The 25889-nt window shown below is 50.4% G+C and overlaps 1 protein-coding gene and 1 non-coding gene across 2 annotated transcripts in view; both read left to right on the top strand.

Moving 5' to 3' along the window:
• Positions 1-25889, top strand: part of LOC144098024 (uncharacterized) — a 187155-nt gene that overhangs the window by 139359 nt on the left and 21907 nt on the right. Inside the window, exon 12 of the mRNA XM_077630595.1 lies at positions 15555-15752. Within this exon, the coding sequence (XP_077486721.1) occupies positions 15555-15752 (198 nt within the window). The remainder of the gene's footprint in view (positions 1-15554; positions 15753-25889) is intronic.
• LOC144099638 (U1 spliceosomal RNA) lies at positions 8065-8227 on the top strand. Its single transcript, XR_013307453.1, has one exon. It is a non-coding gene; the product is annotated as a U1 spliceosomal RNA (small nuclear RNA).

Here is a 25889-nt window from a genome sequence, read left to right on the forward strand (position 1 = left end):
TGTGGGACGCCATAGTGAAGGGCTCCGGAAATTTCTACCACCTGGGGTTCCTTCACGTGCACTATATCGTACAGTACACGGGCCTCTAGAATTTCACCTCCATCGAAATTCGACCGCCGTGGCAGGGTTCTAACCAGCGCCTTTCGGATCAGCAGCCGGGCGGCATAAATACTGAGCCTCCGCGGTGGCGCGCGAAGGCCTTCCCTTTTACCACATCCCAATTTATAGTACACGGTAGATAAGGTGTCTGCTGTTTGTATAGGCAATCGGCAGCTGCGGTTGCCGGCTTTTTCGTATACAGTGGCGTATTTAAAAAAAAAAATGTCCGGTCCGGACAGCTACATCTAATATCTAGCTACAGCTACATCTAATAGCTACATTTAATATATTGTCTTCATCTACTTAGGTGCATACAGGGAATGGAGCAGCCTTTTATCGGCTCTTTGCTGTGGCTTTCGGTATGCAAACTAAAGACTTGACTCTCCTCTGCTTTGGGTCGGGTTGCGTTTAGTGACAAAGGGCAAAGGTGCCGCTGCAACATTCGCCCTGGCTACTGCCGGCGATCACAAACTCAACTCAGTTTTTTCGTTGGAGCCAACTGTTACCGAAAGCGGAAATTTCGAATGAGACCCAACTCGGAATGCAAGCCCAGATATGCTGCAGCAGCAGGATAACAATCGGATCTAAACTGCTTATTCCACCTGAACAGCAAACAAAACACATGGATTTTGGTGCACTTTGGCACCTATCATACTGTCTAGACCCAATCCCATTGAATTTCACAATTTTGGACTGTCAGAAAGTTCCACGAGAAAAAGTTCATTACTCTTTGGCAGGCAGCGCACGCGTGACTTAAAGCCCACCTGTGGTCATTCGCCGCGAACGTCGAAGAAGACACCAATGAACACATTGGGAACGACGCCTTTATAAGAAGGACGTCAATGAAACTTAACACAAAGGACTGAACAGGTGTGTGCATAGGTAGGGCGGTGGCATTGCGAGAGACGGCCGCATGCGGCACCAGTCCCACAGATAGAGTTCCGGCTAGTGGCCTAATGCATACGCGGTCACAAATGTCCCGTGCCACTTACGGATCGAAGTGGGCTCCCGAGGACACGTGAACCCGCTGGTCCGGAACGTTGGCTTGTCAGACGACACAGGTCGGCTGTCATCCAAACGAAGGAACGGACGCGACGGGGGCGAACCGAAGTCTTCGCTTTGTTGCAGCTCGCCAAGACGGGCACTAGCGAGATGGCTGACCGAAACCGTCTTATCGCTGCGGCACAGCACACAGCGCCACGGGTCTCACGCAGCCAACCCAGCAACATCCGCTGCGTTCGAACACTGCACACCTCGTTGTTGTTACCCTCATACAATGGCACATCCCCACACAATGGTATTGGCCAAGAATTGGGGCGCACAGAGTTTTTCATATAAATATTTCCTGGACGAAAAAACGTCACCTCCCGCTTTACCACGCGCTCGCCACTTCGTTGTCTTCGCCATGCTGGTCACTGCAGCAGCAGCACCACCACACCACGCAAAGAAGTACTGATTTTTTAAACAGCTGCGCCTCCTTTCAAACCGATGGAAAGCCTGTATTAGGTAAGCAGTGACTACGCCGGTAATAACATTTAACGCGAAAGCGTTAAGGAGCTTATGTCGCTGAAAAGCCGGTGTCGTCGCGTCTTTGGCCGTGAGCGAAAAATGGCGCATCTCGGTGAACACCTGAGCCGTGCCGTAAGGGAAGTGATTTTCGTTGCCTTACGGCACGGTATGGGTGTTCAGCGAAAACTGTGACAGGCGTCATGGACACCTGAACCACCCCGTAAGGGAAGAGATAAAGGAGGGAGTGAAAGAACAAAGGAAGAAAGTGGTGCCGTAGTGGAGGGCTCAGGAATAATTTCGACCACCTGGGGATCTTTAACGTGCATTGACATCGCACAGCGCACGGCCGCCTTAGCGTTTTTCCTTCATAAAAACGGAGCCGCCGCGGTCGTGTTCAAATCCGGGAACTCCGGATCAGTAGTCGAGCGCCCTAACCACTGAGCCACCGCGGCGATCATTTCCTTTCCTTAAAACCAATTTTCTTTCCTTAAAACCAATTTTGATTTCAATTTCCTTCCCTTACGGCCCTTTCCTTAAAAAAAATTTGATTTTCCTTGCCTTAAGGCACGGTTCGGGTGTCCACCAAGAAGTTCCGTGGATTATTTGGCAATGCTGCAACACGCTGTCGGGTCCTGCTCCAAAAGGCGAAGCTTAAGCGTCCTCCATTTTTTTGTTTCTTGTTGAAATCAGTTTTTAGGTTAACTTCAGTTACTCCTTCCTGTCTGCGGTCCCGGCCCATTCCACTGTGGGGCAAATTTAGGCCTTTTAGGGCCAATCTTCACTTGGGTATCGTGGCGGCGGCGCTAGGCCTAACGCCTACGCCGGCGCCCGGCCGGGAGTGAGTCGCCCACCCGCGGCAAGATGGCTTCGCCAAACCTACAACGTGGCTACGACCCGGACGCCATGGCCTAGTCCGAGGTTCCAGCAAATCCAGCGTCTGATAGCCCGGACTCTGCGCCCATCAAGAACTTGAAGTTATTCAAGCTAGTGGAAGGCCGCTCCCGCAAGCGGAACGCTAGCTCCAAGAAAGCGGACGCCACGTCGCCAAGCCGCTCAAAACGGCACAACGCTGCTGCGCGCGCTGCAGCGCTTCACGGTGGGCCCCAGGGACCTGCTTGGAAACCAAAGCCGCTTCCGCGGCTTCATCCCGAAGACATCGTTATCATCCTGAAGCCCCGGGTGACCGTCGCTCTGAAGGATGTATTTCAACAGGGTGAGCTGGGAGCAGCGTTCGCGGCCTACCTGGGCACGAAGGCCGCAGCATCGCTCAGCCTGCTCCCCACATGGGAGCAAAACCTGATCGTGGCAGGCACCCAAGAGCCGCACGTCGCCGACAAGCTACTGCGGGACTTCGAACTAACAACACCGAAAGGCCAGCTCTCTATGTACGGCCACTTGAAGCTCACTGGTGACGTGTGCCGCGGCGTTATCACCGTGGCCAAGCACGAGACCAGTGAGTCCCTGCAAAACAAGATCCAGTGGCGTGCTGGAGAGCTTGCCGATATCCGCAAGCTTGGAACATCAGACGTCGCGGCGCTCACCTTCGTGGGCAAGGTGGTGCCGCGATACGTTCACTAAAACTCAGAAGTCACCCTTGTACGTGCATATAAGAAAACGATCCCGGCCTGCGTGCGGTGCGGTACTGTGGGACACCGAGCGGACACATGCCGCTGCCCGGATCAAAATTGTGGCCTTTGTGGCCGTGCGGTGTCGACCGTCGACGGGGTGAAGACACCGCATTACTGCACTCCGTCCTGTGCAGTCTGTGGGCAAGCCCACGCCACCAACTCCCGGGACTGCACGGGGAAATTCAGGCAGCTCAAGGTGCCCGGCCGCAAGGCTAGGCGCCCAGAGCTCCCTGGAAAACAGCGACCTGGCCGGCAGCCAAGTCATCCCAATTCAGGTGCCGGTGGCGGAACGCCGCGTGGGGCTGACGCCATCGACAACAAAACGTCATCATCATCATCCTCGGTGAAGTCACTGCCCGGGGACAAGACTACGCCCCCACCGCCATCGCCCAGCGGCAGGAACGCTGGCCACTTCCCGGCGCTCAAGACAAATGGCGCTGCCGGCGCCCGGGCATCAGCGTCTCAACACGGCAAACAATAGGTGAGCAGCTGGGCTGAGATCGCCTCCTACTCCTCCCATTCCCCCTCCTCCCCAGTTACCGTCTCCGCACTCGACGCGGAATACAAAAAACAGAAAGACGTGCTCCGGGCACAGAATGAGCTTTTGCTCAACAAAATTAAAATTTAGAATCAACATTGGCGTCCGCCGCTCCGAGCCCGCAGAACTCGGACGCAATAGAAAGCGACGCGGAGATCTCGCCTGCCCTCGTGACAGCCATCTCCGCGATGGAGGAGCGCTTAACCTCTAAATTACGATCTATGATCGAGACCGCCATGGACCAAATCTTGACCAAGGTCACATCTGCCGTCCCCGCGGTAGTATCAAAACACATCTAGGACAACCCCCCCCCTCTTACGTCGGACGGGGCCCATTAGGGACGTATCCCGTCCTTCAAAATTCAACCGTCTGATTATTGATTCGGACAATGAGGACAGCTGCCCCGCTCCTTCCATCATCACCCCCTTGATGGCGCAAGTAGCTGGCTCTGGGGCAGCCAATCCCTCCTCCTCCCCCTCAAGAATTTTAAATCATGGCGAGACCCCTTAATCAAAGGAGTTCCGCCATCTCCAGTTCGGCCATATCAGCTTCCATAACACGATGGAACTGTAGAGGCTTTAAAAACCACACTAAGCGGGCCAATTTCCGCCTCTACCTTGAAACCTTCGAGTCCCTACTAGCCGCGGTTGCCCTCCAGGAGCCAGGTCTGGGCGCCACTTTCAAATTACACGACGTTCCAACAGGATCCCGCGTCATGTCTTCTCGTTCACAAAGCCTACACAGCCAACTTAGTGGATCTCGACCTCAAGCTCGAGTATTCCTATGTAATGGTGACTATCCTACCACTCCACCGCAGGGACCCGCCGTTTCATATACTCAACGTGTACTGCGCTCCCAAACTCAAGCGAGTGACTTTTGCGGACCTCTTTAGCCGCGCGCTAAGAGTAGCGGGCCGCGATCCCCTGCTGATTGTGGGCGACTTTAACGCTCCCAGTCAGCTGTGGGGGTATCGCAAGGAGGAGTCGCGCGGACGTAGGCTGGCGGAGCTTGCGTCCACGTTGGGCCTCACCCTCCACACGGACCCCGTCCACCCAACACGGCTAGGAAACTCCGTGACACGGGATACGTGCCCGGACTTAACCTTCACTCGCAACATACGACACGCAGACTGGCTCAACACCGAGGAGACCCTCGATAGCGACCACTGCATCGTTAACACTACACTACGGACACGCCCACTCAAGCGTCCCAGAACACAAGCCCGTATCCCAGATTGGACGAAATTCAGGAAAAATTTTAACTCACTTGATAATACACCCATTTCCGCGCAAGGCTACACAGCATGGTCCCAACAGCTGCTGGCACACCTTTCCTCGCATGAAACACACATCCAGCTCTCAGAGGCGGTCACGGACGTGGATAACCACCATCTACCCCTTTGGGAAGCCCGTCGCAGCCTCGTCCGCCATTGGCGACGCCAAAAACACAATAGAAAGCTTAAAGCTCGAATTGCCGAGCTTACCCAGAAAGCGGCAGAGTACGCGGCCCAACTCGCCGACTCCAACTGGGTAGATAGATGCAACACGGCCGCGAGACAAATGTCCAGCTGAAACACGTGGCGTCTCTTTCGAGTCCTAATCGACCCAACCCAAACACGAACCGAAACACAAAAACATTTGCAGCGAGCCATGCACGCTTTTCCCGGCCACACGACTCAACTGGCACAGAAACTTCGGGACCTGTATCTGTGTACAGCCCAAGACCCCCGTGGATCTGCGTACTCTTATCCAGGCAGAGAAAACACGGAGCTGGATCAACCTTTCCAGCTCCATGATATGCGGGCGGCTCTCGCCAAAATGAAACGGGGCACTGAGCCAGGACGGGATAAGGTCACCGTCACGCTTTTGACGAACCTGCCCGACTTGGCATACCAGTCCCTCCTGGAATACGTCAATGCGATTTGGCGCGGGGACACCCCCCTGCCAATCGAATGGAAAACGGCTTTGGTTACTTTTATTCCTAAAGCTGGCAAACCAATTGACACAGATAACCTCCGCCCCATCTCTCTCACCTCATGTGTGGGCAAACTAATGGAGACGATGGTGCGGGATCGGTTATCTACATATCTTGAACACAAACATGTCTTTGCGAGCACCATGTTCGGATTCCGCCCACACAGATCCGCACAGGATGTCCTCCTGCAACTCAATCGGGAAGTTCTTCACCCCCTCGAATGCCCCCATAATTACCGGGTAATACTCGCCCTGTATCTTAAAGGGGCATTTAACAATGTAACACATGAGATCATACTCACTAACCTAAGTCACACCGACTGTGGCCTCAACACATTCCGTTACATAAGCCAATTTTAAATGGATCGTCATTCCTACATTTGAATTCAAGATAGCATGGTCCTTACCTACTCGGCACGAGGGGAACCCCTCAAGGCGCGGTACTTTCCCCGCTGCTCTTCAATCTGGCCATGATGCACCTGCCGGCCCAGCTGGGTGGTGTCGCCGGCGTGCAGCACGCCCTGTACGCCGAAGACATCACTCTGTGGGCCACACAGGGCAGCACAGGGGACATTGAAACCAGCCTGAAAACAGCGGCGACGATAGTAGACCACTACGCCCGCCGCTGCGGTCTTCAATGTTCCCCTCAAAAATCGGAATTTGTGCACCTCCGCCCCTCACAGAAGTGCTCAACTAAAATATCTCTTTCTCTCGAGAGTGGTCCCATACGCGAAAGTGATGAGATACGGGTACTCGGACTCAACATCCACAAACACAGGCGGCCAGACACTACATTGGCCAAACTCCGTAAGGTGGGGGACCAGGTGGGCCGCATGGTCCGCCGGGTTTCCAACAAACGCGGAGGGTTACGAAGTACGGATGCCTTGCGGCTGGCAAACTCCTTCGTAACTAGTCGAATTCTCTATTCGACTCCTTATCTCCACCTACGGAAACAAGAGGAGGACGCCCTTGAGGTCATCGTTCCCAAAATTGTTAAACGTGCCCTTGACATCCCCATCACTAATTCAAACAGCCGGCTTATGGCCCTTGGGGTGGTGAATACTTTCCGGGAGCTCCGGGAGGCGCACCTTACAAACCAGTACACGCGCTTGTCGCTAACGGAGTCGGGTCGCCGCATTCTTGCTCGACTCCATATCCAACACACCCCTCCAATGGAAGACAGGTTTCACATCCCGGAACTGTGGAGATGTGCCCTCCACATGCGGCCTCTTCCAGCAAACATGTCACATGAAGACCATAATGGTCGGCGCCTGGCACGAGCGGAAGCGCTAGCCCGATATTATGGCAACAAAACAGGTGTATACTACGTGGACGCCTCCGGCCCTCACCACGGGGGATGGTACACGGCCGCGGTAGTTCACAACAGCAACAAAGTTAACGGCCTCACTTTCAGAGCCCGCAGTGCAACACAAGCAGAAGAGGTCGCGATTGCTCTCGCGGCCTCACATTCCAATTCAAAATACATAATCACCGACTCGCGAGGAGCCTGTCGGAACGTCGAACAAGGCTGCACTCCCTTCCTAGCCTATCGAATATACCAAAACTGCATACGGGATACGGACCCCGCACACCGTCACCTCATATGGGCCCCTGCTCATCAGGGATTGGCAGGAAACGAGGCAGCAGACGCAGCCGCCCGCGCGCTCTCTCACCGGGCTGTTTTCTCCTCCCCACCTGATCAGGAACCCGATGTTAATCCGGTCTATACTTTCAAAAATATCGCAACCTACTATCAAGATACCCATCGCCTTTACCCTAGCTCATGTAAAGGCCTCAAGAAGGCGGATGAGCGGCTCCTTCTCCGCCTTTTCACCAATACATTGCTGTGCCCGGCAGCCCTAAAACATTTCGACCCCTCCTTTAGCGGCAACTGCCCGCATAGTAGGGCGGTGTCTTCGGACACCTATCACATGTGGGCCTGCCCCTGCAACCCGGCCATTCCCCCCATCCCCAACCCAACCCGGGAGGACTGGGAGGTGACCCTGCTCGGCTGCCACGACTTACAGGCCCAACAAGCCTTAGTCGGGCGCGCCCGGGCGGCGGCTACCGCCACTGGGGTACCAAACTAGGGACCTCCACCTAGTGTTTGTAAGGATCGGTCCCTTACGGGCTGATACAAACACCTCCTGTCCGTTCTGAATAAATGTTTTCACCACCACTACCGCCACCATCCCACTGTTGCTTTTTTTAACGAAATTGCGCCTACTGCGGAAAAAGGAACTCCGTAAGTGTATTGGCCGCTGGTACTGAACGGCGAAATGAATCGCATGGCATCCGATTTCAGTGTGTATTTCGCATACTTACCTGGTGCTGGGTCACCGGCGATCAGCAAGGTCGGGGCTCCGTGCCGAGGCCTGCCTTTGCATTGCGGGAGGCTGAAGCACGCCACTACTCGTAATAGGAATAGATGGGGCATGCAATTTCTCGTAGTCGCGGCTCGGCGTTCGCGCCAGCCCCCTTTATAAAATTGCAAAATCAGAATGGTATCACACGTGTACGAAGTGCCTCCGTAGCGCTGCAGTCCCTTTCTGATTTCACTCCTCCCTTCCTTTGCGGCGTGATTCGGGGGCCGACGGGTAGGTGAGGAAAAAAATCCAGGGGCCACTTTGTGGACCTAAAGTGTGGTGAGGAGGGAGTGGTTTTAGTGGGCGCCGCCTTCCTACTCGGTTTTATTTATTAATGCTTCTGGGATTTTAACACGAGAGCATTAAGGGCCCCGTGTCGGAGAAAAGCCGGTGTCGTCGGCGTCGGCCCTGAGCGAAAAAGTTGGCAGTGGCGTAGCTCCGCTCTGCCAGGATGTACGTAGCGCGACGTACAGTGGTGTTGAAAAGTTCCCAGACCGCTCAGACCGAGCCAGGACCAGGAGCGGCTCGGCGCACGCCGGTTGCGAGGGTATGCGCTGAGAGGGTGTGCATTCCCCTCCCTTTTGCCCTCGTTGATAACAAAGCCTGAAAAATGCTAGCGCGGCGTTCGCCTTCACTGTTCGCTCTAGACATTCCGCTGCGGCGCTTCGCGTGGCATTGCAGAGGAGAGTTTGCCACCAAGTGACGCGCCATACTAGCGGCCATATTCACCTACACTATGCTTGCTTTCCGTACGTTTCGGCTTCCTGCCGTACGAAACAACGCGTTTACCTACACATGAGCTGTGTTCCGGCTCTCTCAGCGATTTGAGTGATTTCGCACATGCCATTTCGGTGCGGAGCACTCATCCGTCCCGCGACACACAACAAGAAACTTATCCGACTTTGTGCCGATACCAAAACTACGCCATGTCGGGGTTAAAAAAAGCATAACATGTAGTAATCTTTAAATTCGATACCGCCAAGCCCGAATCAACCGTGCCAAATACGTTGGTGACCTCCGATTTGTAATTTCTTCTCTTCTTCTTTCACACCCTCCTTCATCCCTTCCCTTACAGCATTGTTCGGGTGTCCGCTGAGATATGCGAAACAGTGCGCCATCTCCTTTCCTCAAAAACCAATTTACTCACCTCCAATTTGGCATGGTCATTTCCAAAAAGTGCCCCGGCCCAACCCCGAAATTTGATCTTTGCGAATTTTCACCAAAATCGATGTCCAAGTATAACTGAGCGTGTGAGAAATGATGGTAACCTCGAAATATGGCACGGATCATTTCCAAAAAGTGGCCCAGGCCAAACCTTGAATTGACCTTTGCCAAATCGCACCAAAATCGATGCCCAAGTATAACTGAGAGTGCCAAATATGATAGTAACCTCGAAATTCGGCACGGACCATTTTAAAAAGTCGCCCGGGCCAACCCCGAAATTGACTTTTGCCAAATTGCACCAAAATCGATGTCCAAGCATAATTGAGTGTGCCAGACGTGATGGTAACCTCAAAGTTTGGCACTGGTCATTCCTAAAAAGTGGCCCGGGCCAACACAAAATTGACCACTCCCAACTTGCACCATAATCTATGTCCAACTATAATTGACCTTGCGCGGCATGATGGCGACCTCCAAATTTGGCGCAGGCCATTTTTAAAATTTGGCCCGGGCCACCCCTGCAATTTCACCTCTGCCAATCCAATCCAAAGCCGATGTCCAACCATAATCAATCGCGCCCAGCACATTGGTGTCTGCAATTTCACCTCTGCCAATCCGCTCCAAAGCCGATGTCCAACCATAATCGATCGCGCCCAGCACATTGATGTCCGCAATTTCACCTCTGCCAATCCGTTCCAAAGCCGATGTCCAACCATAATCGAGCGCGCCCAGCACATTGGTGTCTGCAACAATTTGACCTCTGCCAATCCGCTCGAAAGCCGATGTCCAACCATAATCGATCGAGCCTAGCACATTGCTGTCGGCAATTTCACCTCTGCCAATCCGCTCCAAAGCCGATGTCCAACCATAATCGATCGCGCCCAGCACATTGGTGTCCGCAATTTCACCTCTGCCGATCCGCTCCAAAGCCGATGTCCAACCATAATCGATCGCGCCCAGCACATTGGTGTCTGCAATTTCACCTCGGCCAATCCGCTCCAAAGCCGATGTCCAACCATAATCGATCGCGCCCAGCACATTGGTGTCGGCATTTTCACCTCTGCGAATTCGCTCCAAAGCCGATGTCCAACCATAATCGATCGCGCCCAGTACATTTGTGTCTGCAATTTTACCTCTGCCAATCCGCTCCAAAGCCGATGTCCAACCATAATCGATCGCGCCCAGCACATTGGTGTCTGTAATTTCACCTCTGCCAATCCGCTCCAAAGCCGATGTGCAACCATAATCGAGCGCGCACAGCACATTGGTGTTCTTTAAATTTTGCCCAGGTCATTTAAAAAAGTGTAGCCCGGGCCACTTTCTCAAATTTTTTACCTTGGCCACTTTGTACTAAAATCGACGCCGAACAATAATTTAATGTGCCCGGCACGATGGTGACCTCCAAATTTAGCACGGGTCATAGCCGACAATTGGCCGGGGCCAGCTGCGTAGTTTGACATTATCCAATGCATCAAAATCGATGTCCTACCATAACTGACCTCCAAATTTGGCACTGACAAATTTCTGAAATGCCCAGTGCCAAATTTCGAGGCTTCCATCACGTCTGGCATACGCAGTTATGTTTGGACATCGATTTTGGTGGAAGTTGACAAAGGTCAAATTTGGGGTTGGCCCGGGCCACTGTTTGGAAATGATCCATGCCATATTGAGAGGGTAGTATGTCTGGCACGCTCACTTATGCTTGGGCATCGATTTTGGTGCAAATTGGCAAATGTTAAACTTCAATGTGGCCCGGGCCACTTTTTGGAAATGTCCCGCGCGAAATGTCGAGGTAACCGTCACGTCTGGCACGATCAGTTGTGCTAGGACATTGATTTTTGTGCAAATTTGCAAAGGTTTAATATCGGTATGGCCCGGGCCGCTTTTTGGAAATGACCCGTGCCAAATGTCGTGATTACCGTCACGTCTGACACACTTAGTTGTGCTTTTACATTGATTTTGGTGCAAATTTTCAAAGGTTAAATTTCGGTGTGGCCCGGGCCACTTTTTGGAAATGACCCGTGCCAAACGTCGAGGTTACTGTCTTGTCTGGCACACTCAGTTAAGCTTGGACATCGATTTTGGTGCAAATTGGCAAAGGTCAAATTTCATGGTTGGCCCGCGCCACTTTTTGGAAATTACGCATGCCAAATTGGAGGTGAATAAATTGGTTTTTGAGGAAGGAAATGGCGCACTGTTTCGAATATCTCGGCGGACACCCGTACCATGCTGAAAGGGAACGATTGAAGGAGGGTGTGAAAGAAGAGAAGGAATGCCAAATTGGAGGTGACCAACGTATTTGGCACAGTTGATTCGGGCTTGGCTAGCTCGAATTTAAAGGTTACTACGTGTTATGCTTTTGTTAAACAAGACATGGCAAACAAGATCGGAGAAGATTCTTGATGGATGTCGCGCAACGTATGGGTGCTCCGCGCGGAAATGGCACGTGGGAAGTCGCGCAAATGGCTGAGAGCCGGAACACAGCTCATGTGTAGGTAAACGCGTTACTTCGTACGGCAGGAAACCGAAAATTACGGGAGGCCCCCATAGTCTAACTGAATATGGCCGCTAGTATTTCGCGTCACTTTGGAAAACTCTCCTCTGCAATGCCACGCGAAGCGCCGTAGCGGAATGTGAAGAGCGAACAGTGAAGGCGAGCGGCGCACTAGCATTTTTCAGACTTTGTTATCAACGAGAGCAAAAAGAGGGGGGAGGTATGCACATCCTCTAATTGCATACCCTCGCAGCCGACGCGCGCCGAGCCGCGCGAGCGATAGCAGCGCCGCAAGAGCGGAGAGAAGCCGCTTCTAGCTCGATCAGAGCGGCCTGGGAACTTTTGACCCCCCCCCCGTACGTTTCCCTGGATGAGCTTGTTGTTGGCACTGCATGTTTAGCAATGAGAGACATGTCCGCTTGAAATGTCCGGGTCGCAGATGCACTTTTGAAAACTCGATTGTTGTGATCAGTCACACGATGGGCCTTCACATCCTCTTCGGTTGGTTGCCGTTGACTGACGCCTTCCATATATGCTCCATCTCGGCGGCAATTCGGCATATATTACGGTCGGCAGTCTGGCGTCTCCCTTTGCCAAGGCGTTCGTCTCTCTGTTTGGGCGTCTCCCTTCGCCTTCTGACGCACATTCTCTTTTTTTTTGAGCAGCCAACTGCCATGCGACATCCTCAGGATCGGAAGGGTTATTGTTCTCTTGTCCATATCGCCGATTAGCAGCGGCTGGGCTCTCCTTCTGTGCATCCATATCAAGCGGTGCGATACAGCCGCCGATTACATCTCCGCTATTTATACGCAATGCTATTTATACGCAATGCGCACGCGACGACGCGCGGTTCGGGTGATGAACGTGTTGGGACGTCATACGAAACAGCGCCGGCGGCGAGCCGCGCGGTGTGACGTCATGCCAGATGGCGCCGCAAGCAGGCAAAGCACAGTAACCATCTCACATATCTTGGTGGACACCCGAACCACCCCGTAAAGGGAGTAAAGGGAAGGATTAAGGAGGCAGGGAAATGACGAAGCGCGCGGCGCACCCACTCCTTCCCAGTTGCCATGGTAACGGCACATGCGCACAACTGGCCTCCCGCATGTACCATGGTAGCGCATGCGCACAACTGGCGCCTCGCCTGTAACGCGAAACGCTCGACTGGTAGCCTAGTGTAGCTCCCGGTACAAAATCTCTCCTCCTCCTCCGCGCAATGTGCGCCAAAGCTCCAACAGATAGCTCGCGGCGGCAGCGCCTCTCGCTCGTCTCGTTCGGGCGCAGTGGGGCCGTGCGGGCACACAGGAATCACGCGGTGAGCGGCGAAAAACGCAGCGCACACACAAAGCGCGTCACCACGAAGCTTGCGGCTTGCTTCCTGTTCGTTCGGCGTGGAAGCTATGCTGGCGGTCGTGGCATCGAGGATGTCGAGAATGATGAGCCGACGAACTACGACAGCAACTTGAGTCCCGCGCTTTTCCGCAATGCGCCTGGCACCACTTCTACATGCTTTGCCGCTCCTCGCGTCCCTTTCACCGTACGTTGCAGGGTTTTTTTTTTCTAGCTGGCAAGGCTTCGCGCCGAACGGGCGATGGCGTTCCGTGGGCCCTCTGACAGTGCTGCAACACGCTGTCATGTTCCACTCTTAAAGGCGAAGCTTAAGCGTCCTACAATTTTTATTTACACACCCTTAGACCCATTTCGGGCTTTACACGGTGTGGGGAATGGAGGCTGCAAGGTTACATAGGAAGCAAATACCCACATTAATAATAGAAATACAATACAAATACAAAACCGCATTAAAATATATGCACAAATAAACTCTATTATTCCTGGCAGCAAAAATGCAAAATCGATCATACGCAGAAAATGATCTTTTTAGAGAGAATTTTGTTAAAATACACTTTGGTTCTGGACAAAGGCGCCTTGGTTTATTTTGGAAGCGATGTCTTGAACTCGTTACAGTGTCGCAACGCGAGAAATAGTGGTGGTTTAATAAGCAATTTGGTACGTGTAAACATGTCTTTAATTTTGAATGAATGATCTAAGCGAAGAAAGATAAGAAGAGCTTTAAATAGGCCTAGTTGGGTTGTAATCTTCGACATTGTTATTGCGCTACTCATGGTTTACACAAACAAGAACGACACATACAGACAGTGCGCAAACTATCAACGGATTTTATTGAGTGGGATATTCGTTTTATATGCACTGTTCAGATGAAAAAAGGGACACAAAACGTGTAGCTTCATGGTGATCAGTTGTCTAATCATCTTCTGCTGACAGACATGAGTGGAGGATGCAGTCTTTTCACTTCCTTAACGAGTTAATATCTCGCTTCGTCAGCGCTACCGAAAGGTCGTTTATGCAAGTGCCTTCCTTCTCAGACGTCATGCAAAATGCTTTATATAGTTCCCTTTGCATTTTATCTTGGGATCGATAAAAACTGTAAAGCTTGCAAAAACTATAAGCCATTGCTTGATAACGCCACTGTCATCCTTCGATCTCAAGATAAAATGCAAAGGGAGCTATATGAAGCATTTTGCATGACGTCTGAAAGGAAGGCACTTGCATAAGCGACCCTTCGGTAGCGCTGTCCAAGTGAAAAGACTGCATCCTCCACGCATGCCTGTCAACAGAAGAAGATTATACAACTCGTCTCCATGAAGCCACTTGTTTTTATGTCCCTTCTTTTTAATCTTAACAGTGCATATAAAACAATTTCCCACTCAATAAAATGAGTTGATAGTTTGCGCCCTGTGTGTATGTGTCGTTCTTGTTTGTGTATACCATCAGTAGCGCAATACCAATGTCGAAGAAGAAAGATAAGGTGGGCTTGGCTGATATAGCATGTGGCGATCGAAGGAAAATGGCTGTGGTACAGTCTGTGAAAATGAGATCATAGTGCTAGTAACCTTCGCATTTTAAGTGATGCTTTTATTGCAGTTATGCTGCAATGGCGTGAATAGTTTGTAGTTATATACCTTGCTGCTTTATTCAGGACCCAGTCCAGTTTGTTAATGATGCAGTACATAAGATGCTGATTTCAAATTATGAAAACAGTGGGATGTTCTTGCGGTGGAGTAATTTGGAGATAAAAATTACTTAATGTTTTTAATCGCCTACCGATGATTACTACGAGTCATTACTGATGCTCCCAATTTCATTAGGAATACCATTTCCTGCTTTTCACGCTCTGCCTTCGCACTCCACTGTGTAAACACGAATAAGACTATATAGTACTAAAAAGTAAGATATCCACTAGCACAGCCTCTTTTAGAGGCAGGGTACGCCGCCCACTCCCTGGTTTAGATCTAGAACGTTAACTATATTAAATGTTAACTCTTGGCAACAAAGTAATCTTGCCACGGGAAATCATAGTAATGTCAACCAAGTACCAATGGTAGGAAGCTATTTAATGCGGCGCAGGATGTGTTGAGGCTATCAAATAGAGCAGATTTGAACCTCGGTTAAAACCTTCGTAACTGCTTGAACTTCTTAGTTTTTAAGAGGGAATTTGTTCCCGTTGTCGATCGTAAATATTTCGAATTTTTAGTGATATATAATTCTAGCCCAGCATTGCGCACAATACCCTTCTCATAAAACGCAGTGCTCTGGAGGACAGCTTACTCCCTTTTAACTCGTATATAGGCTTATGCGTGTTTAGAATGCACTGCCAATTTTGCTTCATTTGGCCTTATAATAGTGAAACACTGTCACAATTGAGGAACTTTCCAGAGTGGATCAGTGTTGCTTTCCTCGAGCGGTGTGCACCTGCCTCTCCCGCAGGTTCACGTCGTTGTGTCCCTGATGCTCTTCCTCGGCCTGGTGGGCAAGCGCGGGGTCTGCGAGCCGGGACTCGAGCCCTGGAGTGAAGCTACACGCACTGCCATTGGCGACTACGTGAACGAGAACCCAAAGTCCAAGTGGATGGACGGCCTGCCGGACGTGGTGCTCCGCTGCCACGCGAAGCACACAATCTACCAGGTCTGATCTTGCTCACGCTTGCTTTGCTGCACTGCTGCACAGCAGTTGGCGCACCTTTGCCCGTGACTTACAGTGAGGGCAGTGATCATGTAAATGTGTGCATTAGAATACGTTTCGTAAAGGTGTACTGCACATAATACACACAGCGAATGATACTATTTGTTCATGGTCGTAAAGAGATGCTTTCTAGCAAAGGTCAGTCGAAGGTGTTCAGTGGAATATAATTTAATGTTATTTCGAATGTCCGAGGAACTGTTCGGTATTTCAACCCGCATCTAGCGATGTCAGGGTGCGTTTGCCCCAATTAGTACAACGTCATCGAGTCCACTGGTTGTTCACACGAACAACCAGTGCTTGCCAGCGACGTCGACGTCATCAGGAATGTCGTAGTCTATGTTAGCTTGTCGACCGTGGCGTCATGATGCCGTATAGCGCTGGTGCCGTCTGAGACAAAAACTGGCGGTATGAATGGTTTGCAATCAATTATTTGCGCTGCACATCAGTGCTTCGAGCTCATTTTTATTACACGATTACTAGGCCTTCAGGTCTCGTTTAAGCGTGAAATGGCGGACGATTTCGCATGGTTAGGCAGAATACAAAATCGGTGCGCCGGCACTTGGTTTTGATCGAAGCACTGTTTTCAAGGTCAAGCAGACTTAAGATGGGTGTCAGCGAAATTGGAATTAAGAGAATGACGCGATAGCTTTAATGGACTAATGTCCATATATCCAGAATTGGTCATTTTGTACTTTAAGTTGATATATCGCTGGGACTCCTCTTGAACTCCTAGACGCCGTGGTGGCTCAGTGGTTAAGGTGCTCGGCTGCGTACCTGAAGAACGAGGCTTCGATCCAGGCCGCAGTGGTCGCATTTCTACGCAAGGAAAGAGCTACCCCTGTACATTGCGATGTCAGGGCAACAAGAACTCTAGGTGGTCGAAATTATCTGGAGATCTCCACTACGGCATCCCTCATAGCGTTAGTCGCTTTAGGACATTAAACGCGATAAAACCAATCCTCAAACTGCTGGCGCAGTGGTGCAGCGGTTAAGCGGCGCGGCACTTCCTGCAATGGCAAGCACTGCACGATGCCACTGGTGGTGCTTATGAGGTTCAGGTTGCTGTTCTCGAGCAACCATGCCGGACCAATCGTTGATTGAGCGGTCCCCTGCTACGGAGGGCAGTTTGCTCACTATCTGGTGGGCGCGTTGTGATGACGTCAAAAGGGCGCGTAATCTGGGTGCCCCACCTGCCGCCGCCTTGGAGGGGTGATGTGAATCAATCAATCAAATTTATTTCAGTATTACGGATACTGAGGAAAACGCAGACAAAAAGCCAAACAAGGCTTGACGAGGTCAGCGCTCCCTTACATGGCATGCAGTGTAACAGGTAAATTTGGTCATCACAATTCAAAGACGGTTCACATAGAACATCACTGTAGCTGACAAATACCCGACAGCGCTATATATATACTAACATTAATGGTACAATGTAAACATATGAAGACAGATATACAGCAGGAGAATTCAGCAGTGGCAGTAGTATGCAGGACAGCCTTTGGTGTCCATAGTTAGTGCGAGCTCTTGGAACTTGCCAGTGTGCATTCATTCGCAAATAGCGGACATGTTCTTTCGCACTCAAGCCTGAAAGATGTTGTAGGAATGTGTGGTGTTTAAAATTTTTTTAGACGCCTGATAACGGTTTAACAGCGTATTTTTGTACATAGCAGTTACGGGTGCCAGACTTAATGCCTTGGAAAGGGGCGTCGTAGGGTTTATTAGCGAGAATGCGTACCGCTTTCTTTTGCACCTTGTATAGTTTCTCTTTGTTTGTTTGTGCCGTGGTACCCCACACCAGGAAACAATAACTGAGCTGTTACAAAAAGAACGGCTTGTAAATTAATAGTTTGATGTTCTGCGGCAGAAAGAAACGTAACCTGCAGAATATTCCGACTGTTTCAGAAAGTTTACTTAGTGCAGGTTCTATGTGCTTGTTCCACGACATGTGTTGTTCAAATAGTATGCCAAGGCTCTTATATGTGGAAGCAAACTATATCTGTAGAACCAAGTTTCAATTGCAGGTTCCTGTCAATGATACGTCGCTTTGACCGGAGTAGTACAGCCTTTATCTTTATAGTATTTATTGTTAAAGAGTTCGTATTACTCCAGGTGTGCAGTTTTTCTAATAGCGAATATCCTCTTTTTATTAGCTCAGACAGGTTTGCTCATTTCAGAAATAGATTCATATCATCAGCGCAGCTCAGAAATTTAGATGTACTGTCAATTTTCACGACACCATTTATGTATAAGTTAAATAACAAAGGACCTAATATGCTACCTTGTGGTACGCCCGCACGTATAGCTTTTATTTCAGACACAGAACCATGTATTGCTGCCATATGACAGCGATGTTCTAAATACTATGCAAAAGGCCCAAGAATGTTCCTCCAAAACCATAGTATTCCAGTTTTGTTAATAAAGTGTTACTGTTCAGACGATCAAATACCTTTGAGCAATCAACAAGTATACGTAAAGCATTTGATTCCTTTTCGAATGATTCTATAATGTATTCTTTCTGGGCAAGGAGGGCAGTTTCGGGAGAGCACCTGTTCCTAAAGCCAAATTGACTGGGAGTAATTAAATTGTGTATGTTGGAAAATGTGGTCATGCGGTTGTGGAGTAGCTTTTCAATACATTTAGAAAAAGCAGGCAAAATGAAGATAGGTGGGTAGAAAAGTTGTTTCTGTCGCCACCCTTGAACAGAACCGTCACTTTCGCTACCTGCAGCCGTCTAGGAAAGGTTGCTTGGGAGAAAATTAGGTTTATAATATGTTCTATTGCGGGAGAAATAATATGTACTGCATGTTTAATTGGCAAGATTTGAAGGGCAACAATGTGTACACTTTTGCTGTTACTTAAATACATGGTAGTGGCAGTGATTTCATGCGATGTGGGGTGCATCCAAAATGCGCTGTCGGAAAGCAGATCTAAATTTTCTCTGCATTTGGCATCGTAAGAGCTTTTCGCCAAGCACTTACGGCCTAAGTGGCAGGTCGACCACCCAGGGTGTGTTGTCCACAACTCGGTGGGCGCACAGAGGGTCCGTGCAGACAAAGACTAAGAGGAAGAGTGAGCTAGGGAAATGACGGTATACCTCGAACAGGAGTGGATGCGATCGTGAACTGCCACAAAATTCGGCGCATCTTCAAAAAACGGCGCTGCGCGTAAGAAATCGCGCCCGCGCGCTGTAAAATAAAAAAAAAACAGCGGGAAAGGAACCCTGGAGAGTGCGTAACATTGCGTGTGCTGCTGCCCTGTCCACTCAGCTCGCCGGAGCGGCGCCAAAGTAAGCATAGCCACGCGCGGCGTCGATTTCTCTAGAATGTCTGAGTAGTTTCATCGTCGACGGAGAGGGTGTGATCTTGAGCGCACTAAAGTTATACCCTCTCCCCTTCGCTCTCGCGTCGGCGTCTTCTCATCCCAAGAAGGACCCAGAAATTTCTCGAAGGCTGTCTCCGCGCTCCACCAATGGAGTCCGTGCCCGACGCGAGAAGGAGAAGGAGCTTGTGCAGTTGAAACTGCGTGTATTTGCGTACCTGCCTTGGCGCGAAGAACGAACAGACGCGGACTGCGCCTATAAATTAGAGACTTCAACCGCTGTCTGTTAGCCCAAGCTGCCGTTTAAGCTTCTGAGAATTGTGCCCGCTCGACTCCCGGGAAAACACCACTCGAACATCCACGGACCAGCGAGGCAACGCGCGCCAGTCCGCGGATCGGCCCCGTCGTGCTCCTCAGGTCGTCGGACTGTCGCAAATTGATCAAATTGTGCTTTGTTTATTTGTCTCTCTGCGTTAGTGCACTTTAGGTGCAAAGATTCTGTTGAATTGTAATCTCTCTCGGTTGTTACTTCGCACGAGGGGCATTTTATTTGTAAATCACTTTGTATCTGCTTCTACGAGTGATTGCGAAACCCTTTGTATCGTCTGTTTGCTGTATAAACTTTGTTTTGTTTTGTGAACCTTTGGCTGCGACCCATTCTCTGGCTTGCGACTGGCGAAAGCTGGGCACCAAACGACCAACCCCCTTGACACTTGGTAGCTGGTCTCCGGCTGAGCTTGCCACGCTGAGTCTAGGGCATCTCCTTTGAGACCGATACCGCTACCCCCACACGTTCTAAGGGTGTCTGGGAGCGCACGCAAAAGTGCACGAAGTGGTGACTTATGCGCCATGTCGCCTTCCTCCCTCTAGGTAGCTTGAAGCCCTGTTTTCCATGTTGTATAGTCTCCTCATTTTGCTTCGATTTTCGCAACGTGGCATCCTTTATATCCAGATACCTGTAATATAAAACGAACTAAAATGGGGTCAGCTATTGCAGCATGGAAAACAGAAGGTGTAAAGTGGGGCTTCTGGCGCCCAGGGCGGAAACAACAGGCTAGCTTTCCTAATCCGCTGCTGGGTTGCAGGAACAATGTAACTTCAGCACGTGATTTTTCATAGACGCTGTCATGATATACATGTCAAGACAAGCATAGCAGGGGGCGGCAGAAAGATTGGTGGACGGGCGAGATTAAGAACATTGCGGGTATAAAGTGGCCGCAGCAGGCACAGGAAAGCGTTAACTGGAAAGATATTTGAAAGACCTTCACCCTGCAGTGGCCGTAGTCAGGATGGTGATGATGACAATCATGAGAGCCAGTTTACCAGTATCTCTCAAAATAAAAGTGCATAACAGCTAGATCTTACCGGTACTCACCTACGGGACAGATATGTGGAGGCTAGCGATAAATGTTCAATGTGAACTGAGGTCAATGCAATCAGCTGTGAAAAGGGAAATGATAGTTTTTAGTGTTAGGTTAGAAGAAGGGAAGAGAACAAATGGGTGAGGAAACGTTGCAACTAGATCTAATTACATTGTAGACAAAATCAAGAAGAATCGGGCCTCAGCGTGGCATGTAATGATAACGAAAGATAACAGATCGTCGGCTAAGGCGATTGACTAAATTCGATGAGAAGGCAAGCGCAGCGGGGGGCGGCAGATAATCAGGTAGACGTAAGATACAGGGAGAGATATAGGGGCCGCAGCTAGCACAGGGCATCGGCAATTGCAGATGTCTGAGAGACGCCTTCGTCCTAGAGTGGCTTGGATAGGCTGATGAAGATCATGAGAAAATCGTATGCACGGGGCAGGCTGAATGAAATGAGTAGGTTTGTCGCATATAATAGGGAGTCTATAATAAAATTATGAAGGAAAGAGTTGTAAAGAAGATGACGTCGATTAACCGAAGAATAAAGAATATGAAGAAGAGGCATTCGGTGAGGTGGAGAGAGATGATTGGTGGAGAAGCATTCGGTGAGCTGGAGAGAGGTCATTGGTGGAGAAGAGAAGAAGAAGACGACAAGGCAAGGCGACGACAAAGGGCGAGGGAGAGCAAGGCGCGGGGGGGGGGTGAAGAACAAAGAAGCGGAAGCTCTGGCGGGTCAGGGACGCTTTGGCTGGAAGAGAGCGACGCCGGCTACTGCTCCGGTGAGCTCGCGTTCTATGGCTTCGCATCGTGGACTTCCTGCCGTTTCTTAGCCTGTTCCGGGGAGTTAACTGAGGACGCTACCACTTGCTACGGCAAGGGGTGTCTCCAGCGCTGTTGCCACCCATCCGGCTGACGCCCTCATCGCCAACAGCCCCGGCATCACCTCCACAGGCGCTTGGACCGGGAGCTTATACAACACAGCCAGCGACGCCACCCCAAGCGCGTCGAACGCCGCCTCGACGTCGGCTACTGGACCCATACAACGCAGCAGCCGCACCTAACCAACCGTGAGCACGATCGGCGACCACTAAGAGTAGAACGCTAGTAGTAGACGCAGGTATCAGTGTTCCCAGGTCATGCGTGTTTATAGACTGAGTTTTGTGTTAGGTTTGTTAGTTTATGTTTTAGTGTGTGTATCACGTAGGGTGTATAAAATGTGCGTCTGTGTGGGTACACCTGTCGCCTAGTCAATTCTTTGGTCCGAGTGTTCTCCGGCGAGACCCGTGACAAAGATAAGTGGCGAGCCTGTGCCAGGATAATTCATTTCCTTTTTTCTTTTTGATTTGTCTCGGATCTTTACTATTTCTCAACGGCAGAAAGTATGGATTTGGCAAGAACGTTAGAACGCGCTAAAGCTAGGGGTAAGCAAGGAAGAGCTGATGCGTCTCTGCGACGAGGATAAACAAGAGGAAAAAGGCAGAGAGAGGAAAGTGCGCAAGCACGCGCAGACGCTCGTGAAGCAAAAGAGCGAGAAGATAAAAGAGCTCGCGAGGGAGAGAGAAGAGCAGAAGAACAGCAGAAAAGAAGGATAGAAAGGGAGAAGGAGTTTACTTCGTGGAAACATGCGAATGTCGTGGGAGGATATGAGGAGATCACGGACAATGATCAGCGTTCCTTAGCGGGTACAGAATCTCCTGTACCGGCCAGAGTTTCTCCCAGGAAGCTGATGGCTCCTTTCGATGACAGAAGAGATTATCTGGAGGCATATATGCAACGATTCGAACGAATAGCTTTGGGGCAAGGCAGGGAGCGCAGTGAATGGGCCACGGCATTGAGCATGTGTTTAGTCGGAGGGGCGCTGAATGTGTTTAAAAGGATGCCTGCTGCTGATTCCCTGGACTACGAAAATGTCAAAAAGGCACTCCTCCAAAGATTCAGGTTTACGGCAGAGGGTTTTCGTGAGAGATTTCGCTCTGCGAAACCTGAGGATTCGGAAACCGCTAATCAGTCTTTCTGCAGGCTGACCAACTATTTTGTTAGGTGGCTTGATATGCCAAACACAAAAGAGTTTTGAAATGGTGCGTGACAAGCTTGTCACAGAGCAATTTTTAGCGTGTTGCAGCTCAAAGCTAGCGCTATTCCTGAAATAAAGAAAGTTGTGTTCATTGGAAGAGTTCGCCGACACTGCAGACCAATTCCTCGAGGTTCAAGGGCTGAGAAATTTGAGTAAGGCAAAGGAGGAAACCCAAAATGTCCTAGAGACAGATGGGACAAAACCAAGAGCATATGGTGGTGCATCTAAGGCGCCAGTATGGTGTTTTCTCTGCGGCAAGGTAGGACACCGTGCAGTTGACTGTCGGCTGTTGCCCAAAGGATACAGGTTGTGCGTCTAGGTTGTAAGAGGAGGGGTCATACTATGGATGTGTGCCGATAGAGAACGGAGGACCGAGCAGCATGCGTTGTCCACTCTCAAGCAGAGCTTGTCACACCTCCTAAGGTTCCACACCTGAAAGAAGAGCAAACACCGCTGGGAAATGGAGCGGTGAATGGAACACCCAGGTCGGGGGAAGCAATGCCGGTGGTGGTTGGGCAAGTGGAGGACTGTCCTATATTTGTTCTTAGAGACAGCGGAGCCAACACAGTTTTGGTTCGGAGAAGCCTGGTGAAGGACGAGGGTCTTACAGGGGAAGCGTCCGCCGTCACTCTTATAGATAGCACAGTAAGGTACCTTCCCGAAGCCAGGATTCTAGTGTCCACGGCATATTATACTCGACAGGTAGTGGAAAAATGCTTAGAGCAACCCATCTACAATCTCGTCTTGGGAAACATTACGGGTGCAAGACGTGTAGAGAACCCTGATCCCGAGTGGAGGATGATCGACGTAGAAGAACACCCAGAAGAGGTAAGCCCCTCGACCCCTCCGGCGGGTGATGGGGCAGTCAGGTTCTCGTCGGCAGTGGAGACAAGAGCTCAAGCGAAAACCCGAGCAACGCAGCGTCCGCTCTCTACGCCTGTTACGATGTGCCTGAGCGCAACACCGGGCGGAATTGCAATTAGGCAGAACGAAGACCCGAGCCTGAAGGCTTGCTTCGAAAGAGTCGAGAGAAAAAGTGAAAAGAAAGAAGAGTCGTGCGTCATTCGAATATCAATTGGTAAATGGTCTTCTGCACAGGGAATGCATATTTAGTTCAGGAAGAGGGGTCCAACAGTTGGTGTTACCGAGAGATATGCGGGAGACCGTGCTGCGATTAGGACATGACGATATTATGGCTGGACGCCAGGGTGTTCAAAAAACGGTGTCTAGGATCATCGAGGAGCTCTTCTGGCCAGGTGTCCAGAGTGACGTTAAACGCTTTGTTCGCTCATGTGACGTGTACCAGCGCACAGCTTCGAGGGGAAGAGTGGGTCCCGTACCCTTGGGCAAGATGCCAGCCATCGACATACCGTTTCATAGAGTGGCTATTGGCTTTGTAGGGCCAATCTCTCCAGTATCCGCCAAAGGCAATAGATATGTGCTTACTCTCGTTGACGTGGCCACTCGTTATCCTGATGCTATTCCACTGAGAACTATTGATAGCATCCAAGTGGCGGAGGGTCTTGTGGAAATGTTTTTGCGTTATTGGTTCCCGAGGGAGGTTTTGAGTGACCGGGACTCGAACTTCAAATCGGGACTAATGAAGGAGGTTAACCGCCTTTTGTCAGTAAGGCGGTTACTGACGACGCCTTACCATCCATGTGTAATGGGCTTTTAGAGTGGTTCAATGGCACCCTCAAAAATATGATCAAGAAAGTGTGCCAGGAGAGACCTACTGATTGGGTTAGATATCTCCCTGCTCTTTTGTTCGCTTACCGCGAAGTACCGCAAACGAGACTTTGTTTCTCGCCTTTCGAGATGTTTTATGGGAGAACCGTTAGAAGTCCACTTGCAATTGAATCAGATCTCATGGCAACATACACGCACGTTATTCAGTTGCGGGGCAGGTTGAAGGAAGCATGCAGGCTTGCACATCAAGGCCTGGAAAGGGCGCGCGAACGCTATAAGGGATATGATGACAAGAAAGCCATTCACTGAAGTCTGAATCCGGGCGACAAGCTTCTCATCCTGCAACCCACGGACCACATTAAGTTACTGATGCAATGGAAGGGTCCGTACCTTGTGACGCGGAAGAAAAAGGACATTTATTATGAGTTACTGATAGATGACACTAAGAACGTTTCCATGTAAATATGTTGAAGAAATTCGAAGAAAGGGGTCCCGTACCGTACGCCCCTAAGGTAGCATGCTCGGTAGTGACCGAGAAGACAGATCATGTTGCCGAGGTACCCACGTGTAGTGGGAAGAAAATTGCTGGAGAGGATAAGGTGCTAATGAAGCCCAATGTAAATGAAGACAAACGATCACAGTTCTACTCAAAATCAAGGGGGAGGTGTTTTCAGATGTGGAGGGCAAAACGGAGGTCATATGTTGCAAATTATACCTCTCTACTGATAGAGCCAACTAAACGGCTCTGGCTACTTCTGGAATGTATCTTTTTGATGTTTTTGTTGAGTTGTTGATGTTGCTATTGTTATGTGATTATACAAGAGAGTGTGTTGTGGGCATTAACATATTTATTAAAGACTCTGTACGGCAACGGCAGTGCTGTGTTGATGTTCCGAAAGTGCAGTTTTGTGTGCTGTGTTATTGGTGTGCTTTTAGTGTGTGCTGGACATCTGCGGTGTGTTGTATGCTAGGTCCAGAATCGCCTCAGAAGATAGTCGGTTGGCTGGATGGCTTGAAGATGAGGATGACGTGAACAGTTTTTCGTGGAAAAACTCTTGAGAGAGGGGCCCTTGTCACATATAATAGGGAGTCTATAACAAAATTATGAAAGAAGGACATGTGAAGAAGACGACGTGGATTAACCGAAAACTAAAGAAGATGACGGAGAATCATTCGGTGAGGTGGAGAGAGATGATTGGTGGAGAAGCATTCGTGAGGTGGAGAGAGATGATTGGTGGAGAAGAGAAGACGACGATTTACGTGGACTAACGTGGCATACGTGGACAAAAAGGGCGAGGGACAGAAGGCACGGGGGGGGGGAGAGAACAGAGAGCAGAGGCTACGGCGGGTCAAGGACGCTTTGGCTGGAGGAGAGTGACGCCGGCTACTGCTCCAGTGAGCTCGCGTTCTACGGCTTCGCGTCGTGGTCTTCCTGCCATTCCTGAGCCAGTTCCGGGGAGTTAACTGAGGACGCTACCACCTGCTACGGCCAGGGGTGTCTCCAGCGCTGTGGCCACCCATCCTGGTGATGCCGCCATCGCCAGCAACACCGGCATCACTTCCACAGGCGCTTGGACCGGGAGCTTATACGACGCAGCCAGCGACGCCGCCAGCGACGCCAGCCCAAGCACG

Source organism: Amblyomma americanum, chromosome 7 (genome assembly GCF_052857255.1).
Source record: "Amblyomma americanum isolate KBUSLIRL-KWMA chromosome 7, ASM5285725v1, whole genome shotgun sequence".
In the NCBI taxonomy this organism is placed as follows: Eukaryota; Metazoa; Arthropoda; class Arachnida; order Ixodida; family Ixodidae; genus Amblyomma; species Amblyomma americanum.